At 39.8% G+C, this 18,478-nt stretch overlaps 1 protein-coding gene across 3 annotated transcripts in view; it reads right to left on the reverse strand.

Moving 5' to 3' along the window:
- The window catches only part of SH2D4B (SH2 domain containing 4B), a 65,270-nt gene extending 54,624 nt beyond the window's left edge, over positions 1-10,646 (reverse strand). For 2 of the 3 annotated variants that reach the window (XM_017806905.1, XM_017806909.1), the window contains exon 1: positions 6,197-6,974. In XM_017806905.1, the coding sequence (XP_017662394.1) occupies positions 6,197-6,380 (184 nt within the window). In that variant the 5' untranslated portion in view covers positions 6,381-6,974. Of the gene's footprint in view, positions 1-6,196; positions 6,975-10,641 lie in introns of those variants that run through there. The other variant, XM_017806904.1, reaches the window with a different exon arrangement.
- Between the last annotated feature and the right edge of the window lie 7,832 nt (positions 10,647-18,478).

Below are 18,478 nucleotides of genomic sequence, written 5' to 3' on the forward strand. Positions count from 1 at the left end.
AAGCTATATACAGGGCTTGGTTTCTCACACAGACCTTTCACAAAGCCTCCAGACTCTCCTTTTGCTGGAGAATAAGATAAAACCAAGTCTGCATGGTTGCTTCAGGGTGTGCTGGAAACTCAAAGTGGAAGGATAAAGGCTCTGTGTCAGAGAATAAATAGAGAACTATGGATCGCTTTCTGCACCAGGCTCTCCTACTTAATGCAGCGTGGCAGGTTTGCACTGACTCCTTTTATCAGGCACACAGGAACACAAAAGCAGGGAGAACTATACCACTATAGTGAGGCTTTTTAGCACCATAGCAAACAAGTGGACTCAAAGGTTATTGAACTGCCATCAGTGTCTGGCTAAATCCACTGCTGACTTGAATATATTGAGTTTTTCCATATCTTTCAAATCCTGCTCTCAAAAGCTGGTGCCATTGTCCTTGAATGTTTTAGTCATTTTTGTTGACAACTGGCACAATCAGCAGGAAAATATTGAATTTGCTTGGGTGAATCCCATTCTCCCCTTGGCCACAGTCCTGCTCTCTTTCCATATCAAGTATTTATGAGTTTGCAGACAGTGACAAACCCATATCATTACCAGAGCACTAGTATGTACAAGAAAGCCCATCTAACACCCCTGTGTCCACACATGTGGAGGGACACGATGCAGAGAAACACAGGAACGCTCTCCATGCCAGTGGCTCCATTAACCCAGTAGCCTCTCTCAAAAAGTGGCAGATGCCAGATGTTGCAGATACCAGGAGCACTGAGGATTGTGTGAATGCAAGAGAAGGCCCAAGTAGCCAGCAAGATTCTGCTGTCACTTTTCTGCAAAAGTGAGAAGTCAGCTGCAGGGCAAGATATGAGACTAAAAAACACAGACTTACTGCTAATCATAGGAGGGCAGAGAATTCCCTCTGGATTTGTTCCATCTGGCAAAAATCTAGGTCATATGGCAGTTAGAGGTGTCTTGCAGGCCCCAGGTCCGGAGAAGTGAACAGAGAGTTTAGAAGCTCCTATCTGACTGTACCTCTTCCTCAGCCACACTGAGCACGAGCTCTGAGCAGCCGAGCTCTGGCCCCAAGGTGTACGGTACTAACAAAGCTGCAGCTCATCTCAAGCTGCTATATATGTCACGAATGTTACATTTAAACTTGTCAGTGAGTTCAAATTAGTTGGGCTCAGTCCCCTAATAAAAATTATTCTAAGATTCTTGCTTATGTTCTCCTGTTACTGTTCCATCTGTATCAGAATTGGAAACAAAAGACAGGGTTCTACAGAATTGAAGACCACATATGGACAGAAGTTTCAGAAATATTCAAGTCTGATGTCTCTGGTTAGACCCATATCCAATGATACAGAGAAAGAGACAATGGACAATGACAGGAGCATGTCTCCCTAGGATTACCAGGGTATGTAGAGGCCTTAGCATAAATGAAGAATACATTTCTGAGTTCAAAACCAGAAAAAACCTGTCAGTGCATGTACATCTACTGAAACACATACCCACTCACTGGCCTTCTCATGTGACACTGATGTATCCTCCAACCATCCACTTGGGATATTTGAAACACTTGCTTCCAAATAGCACCATCTATTCTCTAACGATTTTCTAACACAAACACCATTTATACAAATAAATTATTTTCTAGCCATGCTGTGATAAGCCTACCTTATTTTCTCACAGCTACTCTTGTTAAGGACAGGTAAATAAGAGTGTTTACAAATAGCTCCCAACTGAACACCACGAGCTGCAGTTCATAATGAATAAATGTCAGAACAAGGAGCAGCAGACCAGCATTATCTCCCCTCCCACATGGCTGTCCTTCAGCTACCTAATGTTCAACAGTTTTTGAGATCTCGTTTTGGGAATGCTGACCGTTCTAGATACTACATCAGCATCAAAATCCAAATTGGCAGGGTCCTTTGCTTAATCCCAACTCAGCTGTAGTGGTTAAAGGGCTCCTGCCTAATCACAAATATGTTTACTTGCAAATTGCAAAGCTGCCTGTCAGTCACTTCTCACTAAACCCCAAAGGGATCTTGAAATTTTGAGGAGATTTCTCTCAGTGATTTTAGCACAGTAAGAACAATCAAACTGTTTCATTACAATGAAGATATGTTCCTGAGCCATCTGCCCAGGAGCAATTTGTAAGTGAACTGAAGATGGACCTCCAAGAATTCAACTCACTTGTGGCAATATTCCAGTATCAGCCAGCAGTCATTATTTAATTAGAGCCACAAAATATTTCTTTTACCTTGAATAATCTCACTAAATGCTGCAATTTTGAAAGGACCCACAAGATGCCCAAATTCTGCTAATAATTTTAGTCAAGATACAAATAACAAAAACATGGGAACAATTTATTCAGTATCTTCTAAAGGAAATACTTCATTCTGAAGTGTTATCTATATACTGCTCCCTTTTACACAACAATCTGTGTTTTTAAAATGGGAAAGAAATTAAAACTCTTTAATAATCTGAACACATACCATTCACCCCCAAAAGTGAAATAACTTCTTTAACATTGACTCATTCTGATACTAATTTCAGTTTTAACCTTTCCTTAAGACACAGGGAACTAAATAATCCAAATGGAAAGACAGGCACAATTTACCATTCACTGCAGGTGACTAATATTATTTTCTTTAGAAATTAAGAATAAGACTAGCTACACAAACTGGTACACTATTTGGCTTGATAAACACTCTCAACAACTTATATCTTATTATGGTTTGGATGTGCTTTTGTTTTCTACACTGCAAATTTAATAGTACTGAATAGGACATTTATGGACAACCTGTGCTCAGTGGCACTTCTGTAAAAATCAATGCAGATTTTGGGCTTTTGCTAGTTAGTTTCCAAACATTTAAACAATTATCATGCTAATGAGTGTTCCTTAAACCTGTTGATGATTTTAGCTCTAGCACAAGGCCATTCTGACCTGCATATGCCACTCTTTTTGTCCCAACTCTGCACTTACAGTTTCCATAAGACGGTACACCTAAACCTGGCACAAGAACGCTTCATCCTCAAGTCACTGTAGGAAATCAAGACTGGATTCACAATCACTGCTCTGTTTAGGAAAATCCACCCCTTTCTCTATGCTGCTGGATGCACACACACCATTGAAGCTAAGCTAAGCTAACCTAAGCTCTTGAATTGACGGACAACTGTAGCAGTTGGGGTATAGAACTCCAGATCAAGCAGAAAGCATTTTTAACTACAGAAGTGCTCATTGTCATTAACTTCTTTTGTTCAATATCACCATATCTCATCCCAAAGAGGTGGGATATGCAGCTATTCAAACTATAACAAAAACCAGAAGGATTTCAAAGGCAGCCCTATGAAGACAATTCCAATTAAATTAGTATAAAATTATTTTATACAAATGCAATGTGGTATTCACAAGCAACATACACATTTTCCTGTCAATTATACATTCTTAGAAACTCAAAACAACATTAGAGATATCAAAGTCTCACATCTGTATTCTGCTCTGTCAGCCTGCCAAGATTTCTATAAAGCCAGAGTAACTCTTGGCTTCAACAAAATGGCAGGAATATAAAACCTGTGTCATGCAGTAGAGTCAAAACCAACACTTGCAGATGAAACAGGTCAAATCCCTCAGTTTCAAAGGAATAAGGAACATGTAATTGTGGTAGCTTTGCATTTTTTGGTAGCCACTAATTTAAAACAGGAATAAAACCACTCTATGTTCTACACTGTGTAGCAGGGGAAGAATGTTTGGAAATTCATTTATACGTCAATGGCAACTGAAAATTAAGCAGCTTCAAGGTCTAAAAAAAGTTGATGTCAAATTGCTTCAAGAAAAAAAACCCAACATATTTTAAGATAAGAAAAAATTATTGTGACCTACTCTGACCTTTTGAGCCATATAGGCAAGAATATTGAACAGTAATTCCTATTTTTTTACCCATATTTTGTGGTCGGGTTTTTTTCAGTTTTTCTTTTTTAAACAAGAAGCTGGCTCCACTGTGAGACCATTTACCAGCACATTATGGAACTGCACAGTAGAAATCAATTACAAGTATCTGTACAGTTAATGACCAGCACGCCTGAAAGAAGTTGTATTTCTAACTCTGGTCCATATCAGTTCATGAAAAAGATAATAAAAGCTATTTTCAGCAGAAACAAGTGTCTGAATTGCAAATCTGATTCCAGCAGTTCTTCAATACAGCTCTGAAGGAAGCAGGAAGTTTCTAAGAGTGGGCAAAAGTCAGACCTAAGCGATACCTTAAATTGGCAATTTAAGATGGTAAAACAGAAAGTGGCTATTGTGAAATTTAACTGAATGTGTATTTGTGAATACCTTTGTCAGAGCAAATATAATCTATAGGTTACTCTGCAGCTCTTCTTTCTCTTACTCTTTATAAATCAGAAAATTAATTACCCAGAAAATGGTCTCCTGTAGTAGGAAGCTGAACAGGTCTAATGTATAATTTATATATGGAAATTTAGGTGTCAACACTGTGACAAATCCTCATGTAAATATTTTTGCAGTTAAATTTTTCTGTATCTGTCTTCCATAAAGAATGAGCATAACAGATTATCTCAATGATAAGACGTTATTTTGGTACGTGGGGCAGAACAGTGTTTTTAATTTTTTCTCAGCTACAAATCAATCAACATGAACAAGGTTTTTGTGCTGTATGAGCGAAGCTATTTTGATGCCATCCCTCTTCGGAGAGTACCATTCACAGTGAGAGCACTAATATGAAGAAAACAGAAATTAAACAGAATGAGGTTTTCCAACATCCACCTTGCCATCTGTGAGGGGACATTTTAAACTCTTGTTATGGCCGATTAGGGTGTTCTGAACATTCCCTCCTTATTTTGAGACTGCCATTGTAACTTAGTCTAGTCATTTCATAAAGGCCTGTGCTTCAAGGGAGCCTTGGAAAATAGTTTTGTTTTGTAACACACTTCTAATAATAGTCTTTGAATTGATAACTATCTAATGGGTACTTCGTAAGGTTCAGAAGCTCTAAATATTTCAAGTCTGACAACTGAATCCAATAATCTCTCTGTATTGGGATGCTTTCTACCATGGGCACATTAAAATAAGCAACACTTAAACACTGACTGCAGTCCCATAACCATTAAAGCACTTTCTCAAAATCAGCTACCAAAAGTTATTGAAATTTTTGAATATTCAAGCTTTAATAGATTTAAAGATAGGATAAGATCTTTGGCATTTTGCAGGGAAAGGAGTGTTTGACATATCTCTGACATTTCCTTGTTGAGTGAGGAATCACTGCAGTTACATTTCAAAGCTGAAAATGTTTTCTATTTTACACCAGCCTAACAACATCATCCTGTGACTGGGGAGAGAGTTGGAAGTCACTTACTCAAAGAAAAGAGCAAGGAGCTAAGAAGTTCTGTTTATTTCAAACCACTTGGACCCAAGACTAGTCAGTTGAAAATGACATTTGGAGAGGCCTTTTTTGATATTTCTTCCATTATTTTGCTTATTTGCTTTTGAAGTCAACACACACATTCAGCATTCATAACAGCCTGTGGAAGGAGCTCCATATTTTAACTACATATTGCATGAAAATGCATTTCTGGTTTCCTCTTCTTAGGTTTTGGTTGTTTACTTTTATTGCAGCCTTGCCACACTATTTTCCTATTCCCTAGACGTAATCTCTTGGAGACTGTTCATTAGTACAGTTGGAAATTTAGTCTCATATGGCATGGCTGTTTTGACATTATGTCTTATTCACAAACAGCCCTTCCTGACAAGCTGAAATTCATAAATTTATCTCCTACTCCAGCTACTTGGAAACATTTTATGCCAACTCAAGAAACCTCAACAGCACAGGCTTTTGCCTGACTGACAGTGAGGAGGGGGATGGCAGGTGAAGAAAAAACCCACAGGAGTGGAGGGGAAACTTGGTCATGGTACATCTGTTACTGAGAGAATAGCAGCAGTGACTCCTGACTGAAACATGCACTTCAAAACGATTCCCCTTACTCCAACATTAAATTACTCCCTGAAGAAAGAACCGGCCTTGAGATACAAGGAGCAGGAACAAAGAGCTTTTGCTGTCCCGGACTGTCTTTTTGCCTATGGGGACAGATGGCACTCCTCCCTGTAGTCTCCTCCAGATCCCTGCTGAGCCATAGCCAGTTGCATGCCCACCATCCCCAGATCTTGAGTATAGAAGGAGGTCACAAATCTTACTCTGGTTGCGCCTCGCTGTCTTTCTCAGCACAGCCTCCTCCAGTCGGGCTTTTTCTTCCCTCTCCTTCCAGCGCCTCAGTTGCTCTTCTCTCATTTTGTAGAACAAGATCTGCTTTTGCTCTTCATTCAGCTCTGCCAGGAGCTCAGGGTCAATATACATATCACGCAAAATTTGCTGCAGCATGGTGACTCCAAAAAAAAAAAAAAAAAAAGGAAAAAAATGAAAAAGAAAGAAATCTGCTTCTAATTATCCTTGTCACTACAGTGACAAAACCCCACTGATGGCACTCCAGAAAGCAACCTGCAACAAAGGAGCTCTCCCACACCTGCCTGCCCAGGAGAGGTTTGATTCTTGCTCTGGCCCTCTTTGTGCAGACATGTTCTGCTCCTTGACTTCACAGGGACAGAGTTCTCTGCTTATCTCATCCTCCAAAGGTAGGGACAAGTGTCAAGGGAATGTAAGGAGGAGAAACAGACAAGGATAACAACAAAACATAAAATGCAAAGTCCAGGAGAAAAAAGAAAAAAGTCACTTCAGTGGTCTTGACTGCAAACCATTAAAAATTAGGGATTCTTGCTTGAACCCATTAGCTTTGTTCCTTGAGCAGAGGGAAATTCAATGGAGAGAAAGTCTCAGACTTTCAGGTCAAGCAGTTCCCTTCAGCGGCAATACATTCCCAAGGGTGTAAGTGTTGCCAAGGGTTTATAGTGATGTCATGGCCACAGGTATCACCTACACTAACAATATCTATGTCACTTTGGGAACTGATCTCTCCTGATAAGACAGGAGAAACGAGTTTGCGTATTATTTCCCAGTCTAGGCTGTTAACTAGTCTCAACAGAGTAAGTCATATTAGAGGTCCTGTTTACCTGGTGTTGACAAATACTGTCATGCAGCAAACTGATTAAAATGCCTCTAAAATTAAAAGCAGATGTAACAAAAGCCACACGAATCTTATCACTTTATAAATAAATTAATATTAATTAAACAAGACTAAGTTCTCAGCAAGTCATGAAGACTCTGCAAGCCCTGATGGTAATTCATTTCCCACTTAGTGGCTGGAGAACTTTACAACGGTGCTCTCCCAGGAGATTATGGCTTTTCACTATGTGACAGTTTTATTAAAATCAGTAAAACAATATTATTTCAGCACCAGGGCCAACAGCCAGTTAATTATATAAAAAACAAAGCAAAAGCAAACCCTCTGGATTTGGGGGCCAGTTTTCACTGGACAGCTCTCAGCTCCTCCAGGGAAGGGTGGCACTTTGTGGGAAGGGGGCCACTTTCTGAGACGAACTAAGACCTGGCCACTCGGAGTCATAACAAAACACAGATCATTTGTAGGCTGAGCCACATCCTTCTGCTTGATGTTTGCACAAGAAGGAAGAGCAAAAGCAGGTCTGCATTTCCTCATGAGAAACCTGCTTTATAGATAGGGAGCTGTCAAAGTCTTATATGACTTCCATGATATTATATTCAAAAACTTAACTGCTAATCCATCTATTCATGTATCATTCTTTTGATGTATGCAAAATACTAATGTCCTAATTTAGGCAGAAAACAAAACTGATATAAACCAAAATTCCAGAGAAGACACTGTATCACCTAGAAGCATGATTGTGGCACTGTATTCACCTAGAAACCAAAGATTAAGCTTGAATGATGCCTTCAGTTAAAGCAGAATTTCAGAACCCATGTTTGGGCTTTAAAGAGTTCAAGTCCACATGCTACTGTGCAATTCAGGATCTCTCTTATGTACAGATTTTATCTCCTAAAACAAAACACCTTTTCTATTATTATTATTTTTTAAGAAACAGGGTTTGGCAAAAAAAATCCTAGGGTAAGGAAGATTTTGTTACTACTTCTTTATTTCACTTGGTAAGGTACAGAAAAGTGAGACCCTGAGGGGGTTGGCTTTGTTTCTCTGCTTTTATTCAATTATATTAGTGCTGTGGCTCCACATTTTGGCACTAATTGAAAAAGACTCACCTTTGCAAAGGCTTCAGGGCAAGCAGTTTTGCTGTTTTACTCATTTGTCATCATTCTTATTTTATTTTGCTTGACTTCCAGACCAGAAATCAAATCCTGATCAGAAACTATCACAGTGCAAAAAACAAACTCCTCATCATGGATTATGTGCATTTAAGCATGACAAGTAGAATCATTTCTGAACTGCATTCAGCTGCAGAAGTAGCTCAGGATGGAGACACAGGACAGCACACAACCAAATTTTCTGGCAGCTACTGGTAATTTTCAATGAGCAACCACCCAACAAAAACAGCAAGAGCAAGGAGATGAACAACCCATTGCCTGAAGATTATTCACCAAAAATATTTGAAGATGGTAACCAAATGATCAAGTAGAATTAATCTGTGGGGGAATTATTTTGTTTTCTTAGAGGTGGAAGTGTTATCTAATCACAGCAGTGAATCTGATCAACTTCCCCTGATGTAGTTTTTCTCTGGGTTGCAGTAATCCCGAATAAAAAACTGGAAATACAAAGGAGAAGCAAGGAAGATAAAAGAACACCCTATCTGCCATAAGCCAAGATCCAACAGAAGCAGAAAGATACATCTTAAATTTTGCCCTTAATTTCCTGTCCAAGATAAAAAGACTCTGCTACATACCACTTGGTCTTTGGACTCCCACATGAGTGACAGTTTTTCATCATCTCTTTCTCTCTCTTTGCTATCACTGGTAGCTAAATTTGTTTTATGACTTGCATTGCTTTATGGGGTGGAAAATCCAGGAGAATCAGGGGAAAGAATCAAGGTTTTTTCACCAGTCCCTTCTTTTCTCTTACTAATTAATAGTTGATTTGATCTGATAACAATCCGAGAATAGAGTGTGTGGCAGAAGAGAGCTGGTTACCTCCCTGCAGATCCCAAAGGCACAGAGAACCTCAGTCATGTGAGTAAATACTAGGCATGCTTGAGAAATCATCCAATGTTCCACTTATTAGAAAACAGTAATGGTGGATGGCACTCTGAGAAATCCATGCTTTGCATATTTTGGGCCAAACTAGGTCCAGCCTGTTGGTTTCATCAAGAGCTGAAGCTCCCTCATCAAGAGCTGGCAACACACTACCATTCTATGCTGAGCACCTTGCAGGATATTTGACAGTAGGTCCAACTTCCATATATCCCCACCAGGCCAGAAGCACTAAGAAGTAATAAATAATTCAGACAAGTAAGTTTAATCACTAACCACTATTCCAGTACCTCAAATTTCTTCTGCATCTGACAAATCTTTTCAGAATTACGTTTCTCCCCTCTGAAGAAATACTTTTGAAACGCTAGTAGAAAACAACTAAAGGACCTTTCTGGTACAGTGAGAATGACCCCAAACATGCATTGCAAGGAATAAAAAAACCTGACTACACGAAACATAGTCATCTGCCCCTTTGTCATAACAGTCATGAAGAAGATGGACTGCAGGAAAATTCTCCCCCTCATTCTTTTTCCAGCCCAGTTTATTTTCAAGCCTCTCCACTTGCTTTCCTGCCCACTGTGATGAAGCTTCTTGAGAAGCCAGTTTCCTCAGCTGGCAGTCCGAGTGTTAAGAACTATCCTGATTAGCTGTGATCCTTTATCTGGAATAAAATAATATTTGTGTAAAACCATTGTATTTCCACACCGCTTGTCTTCCTTCCTGTGCAGACATCATTTTAGATGCTACTGCCCTCTTCACTTCCTTCCTTTAGTTTTTTTTAACAGTAGTGTTTTCACAGCCCACTCCCATAACACACAGGGGTGTCACAGGCATCTGTGCAGCTTTGCTTCCTGCTCACCCTCTTCACTAACAGTAAGCTAGAGAGAGATGTCTGACAATCAAAAATTCAGAGAAAACACCATAGTTCAAGTCAAAAAAGTCACAGATTTCCTTCCATAACCAAGAACAGATTTTATAACTCCGAACTTATACTTTCAAAGGGAGAGGAAGAAAACAGTTTTTCTCTGCTTTGAAGACATGGTCCTGTTACAGGGATAAAGCTGCTTCTCTCTTCTGTATCCCAGTGAATCTGTTGTCTGTACATGAAATGTTCCCAGTGGTAACCTAAGTCAATTCAAAACTAGATTTTTAACCTAGTAGACACTGATTCTCATCATAGTTTACCTTTTCATAAATATTTCAAATACATGGTCTGACTTATCATGAAGAAATTATCATTAACTCTCCTGATTTCTCAGAAAATTAAACAACTCTATGAGGTCTAAAACTGGCAACCTTGAAGAAACACCAAACCTTCTATAAAAACTCTTGCTATTTCTAGGATTAGCTCATATGTTGTAATGAACGAGCTTTGCAGCTCCAGCCAACAAAATCAGAAAGCTAAGGGACAGGAGATAACTCCGACAAAACACAAAATACAAAATTGTAAAAGAAAAATTTCTCTCTTTCCTTCCTTTCCCAGGCCTGATTAATATTTGGATTAATTAATGACTCAGAAGAGCAGGGGAAATTTGAAGTAAGGATAGCCACTTCCTGATTATGGCCATCCATCATCTTTCCAGCCTTCCTGGGAAGTATTTGAATATTTTAAAAGGATAATGAAGTCTCCAGTGCTTTTGCACCTTGGTTACCCCTCGTTCAACAGTCCAAGCTAAGTTAAAATCATTACAGAAAGACATTACATCTCAAAGGCCTGTACACAATAAAAATTACTATTAATGCAGTTCTTTGTTCGCAGGCATTACATTGCTGGCACACAACTTGATGATCTAACTATTAGCACTCTCTGCAAGGAGCTCAGAGCTGTTTAAAATTTAAGTTTGGTGTTTCCTTTAATCTTAAATGGAATCTCCTGGGACTAGACACACTCTGTCCCATCTCTGGTGTAGCATCTTTCTGGCTAAGCACTCCTCAGCACTGCCACTAGAATTCATCTGCTGGGGAAGGGGGAGGGAGAGGAAAAGGCACATAAAAATATTTTCATTTCATTTTCTAAGTAAAGAGGAAGTGCTTAATTGGCTAAGGCCTGCAAATCTCTTCATCCATTTTGCTCTGAGCATGTGCAGCCTCCATTCCCTGCACGGAATAGCTGCCAATGCTGATTAATGCTGAGCCAGCAGAACAGCATTTTCATTTGGATTTTATGACACAGCCATATAACTCACTTGAGCCATGTCATTTACATAAAAATATTGTGCTATAACCCACACCTTACGGGTAAAGAAAGGGGTGTAATGCAACTCTCTCCTTAAAGAAAGGGATATAATTAATACAAAAACCAGTAAACAAAAAATGTAGCAATCATGATTTCCAGACTGTGAACTACATGGCCTTAATCAAATTTTTTTTTGTAGTTTGTGTCTTTGTATTTTTCATTTTTTATGAGGAAGGAGTGTGCAGCATTTTAATTGTTCAAGTCCTGCTGTATCAGCATCAAAAAGAGAACAGTAGAACTTGGAACCAAAAGGTGCAGAAGGAAGCTGATCATGTAAAAGGGGAAAGGTAAAATGAACATTTGTTTGACATCTTCCAAACCCTACAAATCTGTCACTAGAAAAGCAAATATGTTAGGACACTCCCCACAACAAACCAGTCTTGTCTCTGCTTCACAAGTTCCCGTCAATTAAAAGCTAGAGAAAACAAAACCAGTTGAGAACCAACCCTTCCCCACCTCCTCTATCACAGATATCTGGGTGTAACAAAACCTGCCTGTTTTCACTCCATTTCCATAGTCAAGGCTGTGGCTCCCTCTAAGGGCTAAAATGAATTTCTCAACAGCACAGTCTGCAGCTGGATCAGAATGACTGTTTCTCTGAAGCTGCTATTCCATTACAAAGCACCACATAAAGCAAGAATGAGGGTATGTTCTTCCAGACCTTCCTTTTCTATACAAGGTCAGTATTAGTAAATCAGGCTATAACATATTTTGGAGCATGGGCAGGCTTTGCATATTCATCATCTTCTTTGTACTGGTTCCAGACTGCTATTTCTACAAGACATTCCCATAACTAAAAAAAAAGAGAGAAGAAAAAAATTGAGATAAGTATAGCAAAGTAGGAATTAAATAGATTGATTAAAACCTCATCTTAATGAAAAGAAACGCAGCAGAAGAGCTGTCGGTCATAGAGCTGTAGGTGAAGTGATGTTAACTCGGGATTTTAATGATGTAATGATAATTTACAGTGGCAAGGGTCTTATCAGCTGTCTGGGTTTTGGGTTGTTTTTATTTTATTAAAATCTATTACTCCTCAGTCCCACATGGAAATTAGACAATCCTAAATATAGATAGCACTGACAGTAGGGAAAGAAAAAGGGATGGGAACTAACCCAGAAAAGGTAGTGTTTGGAGTCCATGGCTGCAGAGAATGGAGCCATCCTTCATTACTCCACTCTCCCAAGGTTAATTCTGTACTCTGCAACACCACTTGCCCTTCAGAAGTCACATCAGTGCTTATTTTTGCCTGGCACTGTGGCAATCCTACCCAACAAGATTACTTTAGGTCTATCCCTTCGTGTTCCACGCTACAGCTGTTGTACACACAATTGCACTGGAGCCTGTGATGCCTTCATGGTTCAGCACAATTTATCAGAGATTTGGGGAGCTGGGGGGAAAGGGCAGCTCTCCAATTTTTCTTCAAGTTGATAGTAGATATTTGACATTCTGACTGGCATTACAAAGGTTAATACAGGTTTGTTAACTGTAAGTTTGGACCTGTTTCAATACCTCTATAGTACAGACATGGATGTAACCCAAATTAGAACAGTACATACTTGATGTTCATTGCTATTAATATACTCACAATAGCACAATACATCAAAGAGCTGGCAAGTGCCATCATAATTTTTCAAATGGAGAATGAAACATCCACTATTAAAATAACTCAAAGTGAAAGCTAGTAAAGTAAACCAAACAGGAAAAATGCCAAGATTCCTTAAGAGAATTCATCTAAGAAAACATGGTACATAGGCTTGCAAGTAACAACTAGTGTTCCATGAGCCAGGCACTGTAGAGACATTACCTTCCAGGGAAGGGGCAGAAAAAGAAGGCAAACCACTCACATACTCTGCAGTTAACTAAAACAGAGTTCTCACTACTTCACCATCCTCTCACTAGGATTGTGCTGTCTAATCCTATTGGTGTTCATCTCATTTACAAAGCAGTAATCAAGTTCTTCAGATTGGACCCTCAGCTGCAAATGGGGTGTACTCGGTTGGCAGGCAGCAGGCTCTACTTAGGAAGCAATTATAGCTCACTAAATGTCTGCAGGGATCTAGCCTTAACATAGATTAAAAGGCCCTCTGGCAACAGCCTCCAAGGAATTCCTTAGTTCAAAAAGATATGCAGAATGCACTGCCTCCTGCTCTCCTATTCACACTGCCTTGCTCGTGTCAGCTCCTGAAGTTGCACTGCACTGTGTCAGACACAGCGTGTGCTCACACTGCAGCTCAGCCCTGTGCGGTGGAAGTGCAAAACACATCAGTCCATCTGTTTCTCAGCAGAAGTCACCATAACTGAGGGAGGCCACCCATGGCAGAATTGGTTGCCTTTCAACTCTGCAGTGACAGGCTTTTCTTAAGGCTCTACACACCTTTTTTTCTTATTGATTTACTTCTATCCAGTCTTTGTAATGAGCTGCTAACCTAGGATGAAAGTCCAAGTACAAACAGCTGTTTAAAGAACACTGGTATAGTCTGCTCTTCTTTCCCTGTCCCCCCAGCACACAGCTTTCCAAGATCCAGCTCTCTGCATATTGACAGGATATATATCTTCAAGCAGGAATTCAGTATTCTGCTTCATAGGAATTATTCGCTTTGTGTATCTGCAAAGCCCAAGACACCTTTGAATTCCATGACCTAATTGCTACATGAAATTATTCCAGCATTTGGTATGTTTTCAGTGAAATTCATTACAATAGGCTACCCAAGAGATATCATGCACCGAATTATGCAAGTTTCTTCTCTCAGATACATATTAACTTATGAAAATGCTCAGTTAATTCACTTTTTTTTACCTAACCATAAGTGCATCAAAATGTATCATGTGAAAGCTAATTTTCTTTAATATACTCCCTGGTATAATTTAACTGCATTATACATAATGCAGCAGTCATATCATATCAACTTCACATCATATTAGACACTGCATTATGGCAGCTAAATTCATTACTTGTGTAATTGAAGGCCACTGATACGAAAATTTTTAATCATTTAAGTGACTCATCAGCTTTATATACAAAATGCCTTGCTTTAGTGGCATCATGCAAGGGACTTACTTTCAGGGAATAGCATTTTTGTCCATTTAAGCCACTTTTTTTTCTTGTCATCTTTGTTGGCAGTACAATCCTACAGAATTACAGAAGGCAGAGCATAATCTGAATGCTGACTTCAAAGGATTTCTTTTGACTATCAGACTCTTGTTTGCAAGACCTGGCCAACAATCCAGCTAGACAAAGGTAGTTTTGTTTCTGGTGAGGTTTTGGGTGGGTTTGTTTTGTTCTGGTTTTGTGGTGGTTTTGTTTTTAATTTTAAAATTTCACTCACCATAAGAACTGAAATTTTCTTTGTTTTCAAGGGTCAAATAGAAAAATCCACAAAACTTTTATTCTTGAGTTTTCAGCTTCACTTGCTGCTCACCTCCTAAGGTGGGAAAAACTCTGCTGCACACAAGTGCTGAACTTTCTGCTGCAGATCATATTCAGCACTTTCCACATCTCGATGTTGAGGTCCTGTTCAAAAGTTTAAAAAGCAGTACCTAAAGGATTTTGAAAATCCTTCCCTTTCACTTAGAGCCTTTTTAAGACCTTCTCCACTCCTATCCCATAGTGTGGGACAAAGAACAGCTCAGGATATTGCTGAAACTTTTTTTTTTTTTAAACTCCAATCACCTTCAGTCTCAAACCACAAAACCTGGATTAAGCCCACTGGCTCATTTTCACAATACAAGCCTTTGCAGCTTTGGCAGTCACGTCTGTGCTCCATTCACCTGACAGAAAATACCCTCTTCAAAGTAATTTGCAAGATCATGACAGATCCAAGTTTCACAATAGGGATATGCCCCTATCAATCCCTCATGGCAGACTTACAAAGTAAGAGCAGCTCTACTTCATTCTCTCTTCCTTTATCATACCCTCAGTCATGAGAGTCAACTCCTCATTCTTCTCCAACAGTGTCATGCACTGCAGTTCTTCACACTTTTATTTTCTCCTTCCTTCTAAGTTCCTGCATGTTACACTTCTACTGCTGCTTCCTGCACTAAGCCTCTGCCCACTGTCAGCAGCTCCTGACTGAGAAAGATGATCAGCTTAAGCAAATTCATCCCTTCTCGTCTCACTGCAACCAAGGACTGTGTCCTTGTGGCATCCCACCTTTCCCAACAGGAAGATGAGCCCTCTACGTTCCCCATGACCCAAATATGCAGAGGCAACACACTTCGTTATATTAAATATATTACAGAATATGGCCACAAAATGACCAAAGTACTCAGAGGTGATTGAGGAACTTCTTTCTCCAGAAACTCTTGCTTTGGTGAAGCTAGCACTGTACCATACAAAGTAGTTCCTGCAAAGACATTTATAGCATATGTTGGGCAAATATTCTAGCCATTCCTGAGTAAAATGGATACAAGCAGGTTATGGCTACTGCTTCAGTTTTTCTTTCCTTTAGGTGAGTCATCTTAAGCCACCTACATGCCCTCAGGAGGATTTTCTGAGATTTAAAAATATATATATTATTTCTAATTGCCAAACAAGATTAGTTTCACATGCTCATCTTAGAATGCCTTAAGTACCTCTTTATTTTACTACGAGGCAGTGAGTCCAGGGGGTAGACAGTGTACCACTACTACTCTTTCATATTTTTCTACTCTCTCACTGCTATCCCTATGGATCATCAGCAGTTGGGATCTCTTCCATTCCCTGCAAAGTACTGAAAGACAGAAACTGCTGCCCTCAGAAATCTCGAGTAGTACTCAGGTAGCTGCTACACTTCAGTTCCCATGCTTCAGTCATGGGCACAGTCATGCCTGTAATGGTTCGAGTCTCCAGCTGAAAGCCGCTCACAGGTAGCTGCAGCTCCCTATAGGTCCATTTCTACCACAGCTGGAATAACCAGAGCTCCTTGAAGCTTGTTAGCACATCATTCAGCTCCTGTGATATTTTCAGGATTGTGATGTCTCAGACCAAGGCTTACATACCATACTCCACATCAGTAGCTGCCTTCCTAATAGGTCCTGTCTTCTCTTCCACAGACCACTTGCCCTGAGCGTACAACCAAACAGCTCAGAGGTCTTCTCCACTCACACCCCATGTACCCAGAAGCCTAAAGGAACTGTTCTGCTCCAAACTTCAAAGCAGCTCATTGTTTTTTTTCCTCAGCCTTCTTTCAGTCCTCTCCTCACAACCCCAATGTCCAAGCAGGCAGGCACACAGTCCTATGGCCACTGTCTGCGCAGTCTGTGGCCCAGCTCTCCCGGCTGCTCACAAAGCTGGCCCCTGGTGCTGCCCTTCCGTGTACTGCTACCTCCCTGCTAAACCTGTTAGGTAGAAGAGAACATTTATTCCTCATGACAGCAAGCAAGCAGATCAGCTCATGAAAGTAAAGGTGAGACATCGGGGAATTCAGTAATTCCTAAATTCTTATAGTCAACATAACAAACTGCATTGTGGCTCAATGTCTGAAATACGGAGACCTGGTCCCTCTGATTTGACTGGTAAAATGTGATTAATTTGCTGGAGGGGGGAGTTTTAACTCACTCATCCAGTAGGTTACATCTTAGGGATACAAGGAGCTCCTTTGATTAAATTATACTGATAATTATTAGTCTCTCAGTGAGATGAGTCACACACTAACATGAGGTAGGTTAGTGAGAAGCTTTTAATTTTTCACTACTAGCACCACAAACAGTTCTTTGCAAACTAAATTAACCACCAATTCTGAGTCTTAGGGTGCTCCAATGAACCACATGAAGCCACTCCATTTTCTCCTATGAAATTCAGGAAGATCACAGATCTGTTTAGTCAACCTTAAGAACAAATGCTACATGGATAACTGGGGGAAGCTGTAATGGCTTGTGATGATTGGGATGATTCAATAGTCCCTTCTGGCTTATTTACTATGAATCTATAAACTCACCCAGGAGTGAGACAGACTGCTCCTGGGTGGAGTTGTCATCAAGCAAAAGAAGTTAGCACTTAAACAGGATAAATGCCAGAAGGCATTGGAGTGATGCAGGACTCGTACCGCTAATTTTATTTTTAGTCTTTAATCATTTAAAGTAATAATTGTCATAGCTGTAATTCTTACAAAAATGAAAACAAGTGTGCTTTCTTTGACATTATTTGGATTTTCTTGCATATTTGTCCCCGACAGAGTCTCCTTTGTTGACCCAGCTGTTAAAGAAAATATAGACTGAAGCAAGCATTTAACTTTATGCTGTATAGTCAATTCTAGTAAAATCAATGGGATTAGCTAGACTGTGAAATATTAAAGAGCTTTGTAAGTCACTGAAGAAATGGGATCAGATACTGTATCCTCCCTGAAGAAAACCCAGTAACTACCAGGAACATAACATTATGTGATATGTAGCAGAATAGGGAAATACAGCCTAAATTCTTATCCCAGATATAGCTCTTTGGAAGCCACAGGGACCATACAACCAGCTAAGCCAGTTTCCCAAGGACTCCCCATTCCATAGGTGGTGTTGCTCCATGCAGTGTATACAACAGGTCACAAAACCAAGCCAACTTACAGGCTGAAGGACAAGCTACAAAGCATCAGCAGGACACTATAGAGCAGGTGGTGGCTTATCTAGAGAAAATATGCATATCCAGGTTTCCTGAGGCCTAGAAAAAGTAGGTAGAGCACTCTAACAACCTTGAGGCTTCTCTAGGCTACACAGGAGTTTGAACTACCCCAATGTCACTCCAGGCCCTTCCCACAGACTCCAAGGGTATACAAAGAGTCTGGCTCAGCTAAATAGAAAATTAGGTCCTTGAGATTGTCATTTATTGCATTTTCTCCCTTTCTATTTCAGTCTCTTTTCCTGTGATTCTACAGAAATACTCAGAGACCATATTTCTTTAGCTGCTGTTGTACAATTACAAAAATGATGCATTAAAATTACTTATTTTCCGGAAATAAAATCCATTGTAGAGCAAGATGTGCAATACTTGCAGTCTCTAGAAGTGATACTACAGACATTCAGTATATAGAACAGGGACTAAATGCCTACTCAGAAAAAAACCAAGCTGCAGGAAGATGCAGATGGTTGATACATGAAGTCATTTTAAGGTCAGAGCTGAACTGGGAAAAAAAGGAGAAAGGAAGAGCTA

Source organism: Lepidothrix coronata, unplaced genomic scaffold (genome assembly GCF_001604755.1).
Source record: "Lepidothrix coronata isolate B3197 unplaced genomic scaffold, Lepidothrix_coronata-1.0 Scaffold17, whole genome shotgun sequence".
In the NCBI taxonomy this organism is placed as follows: Eukaryota; Metazoa; Chordata; class Aves; order Passeriformes; family Pipridae; genus Lepidothrix; species Lepidothrix coronata.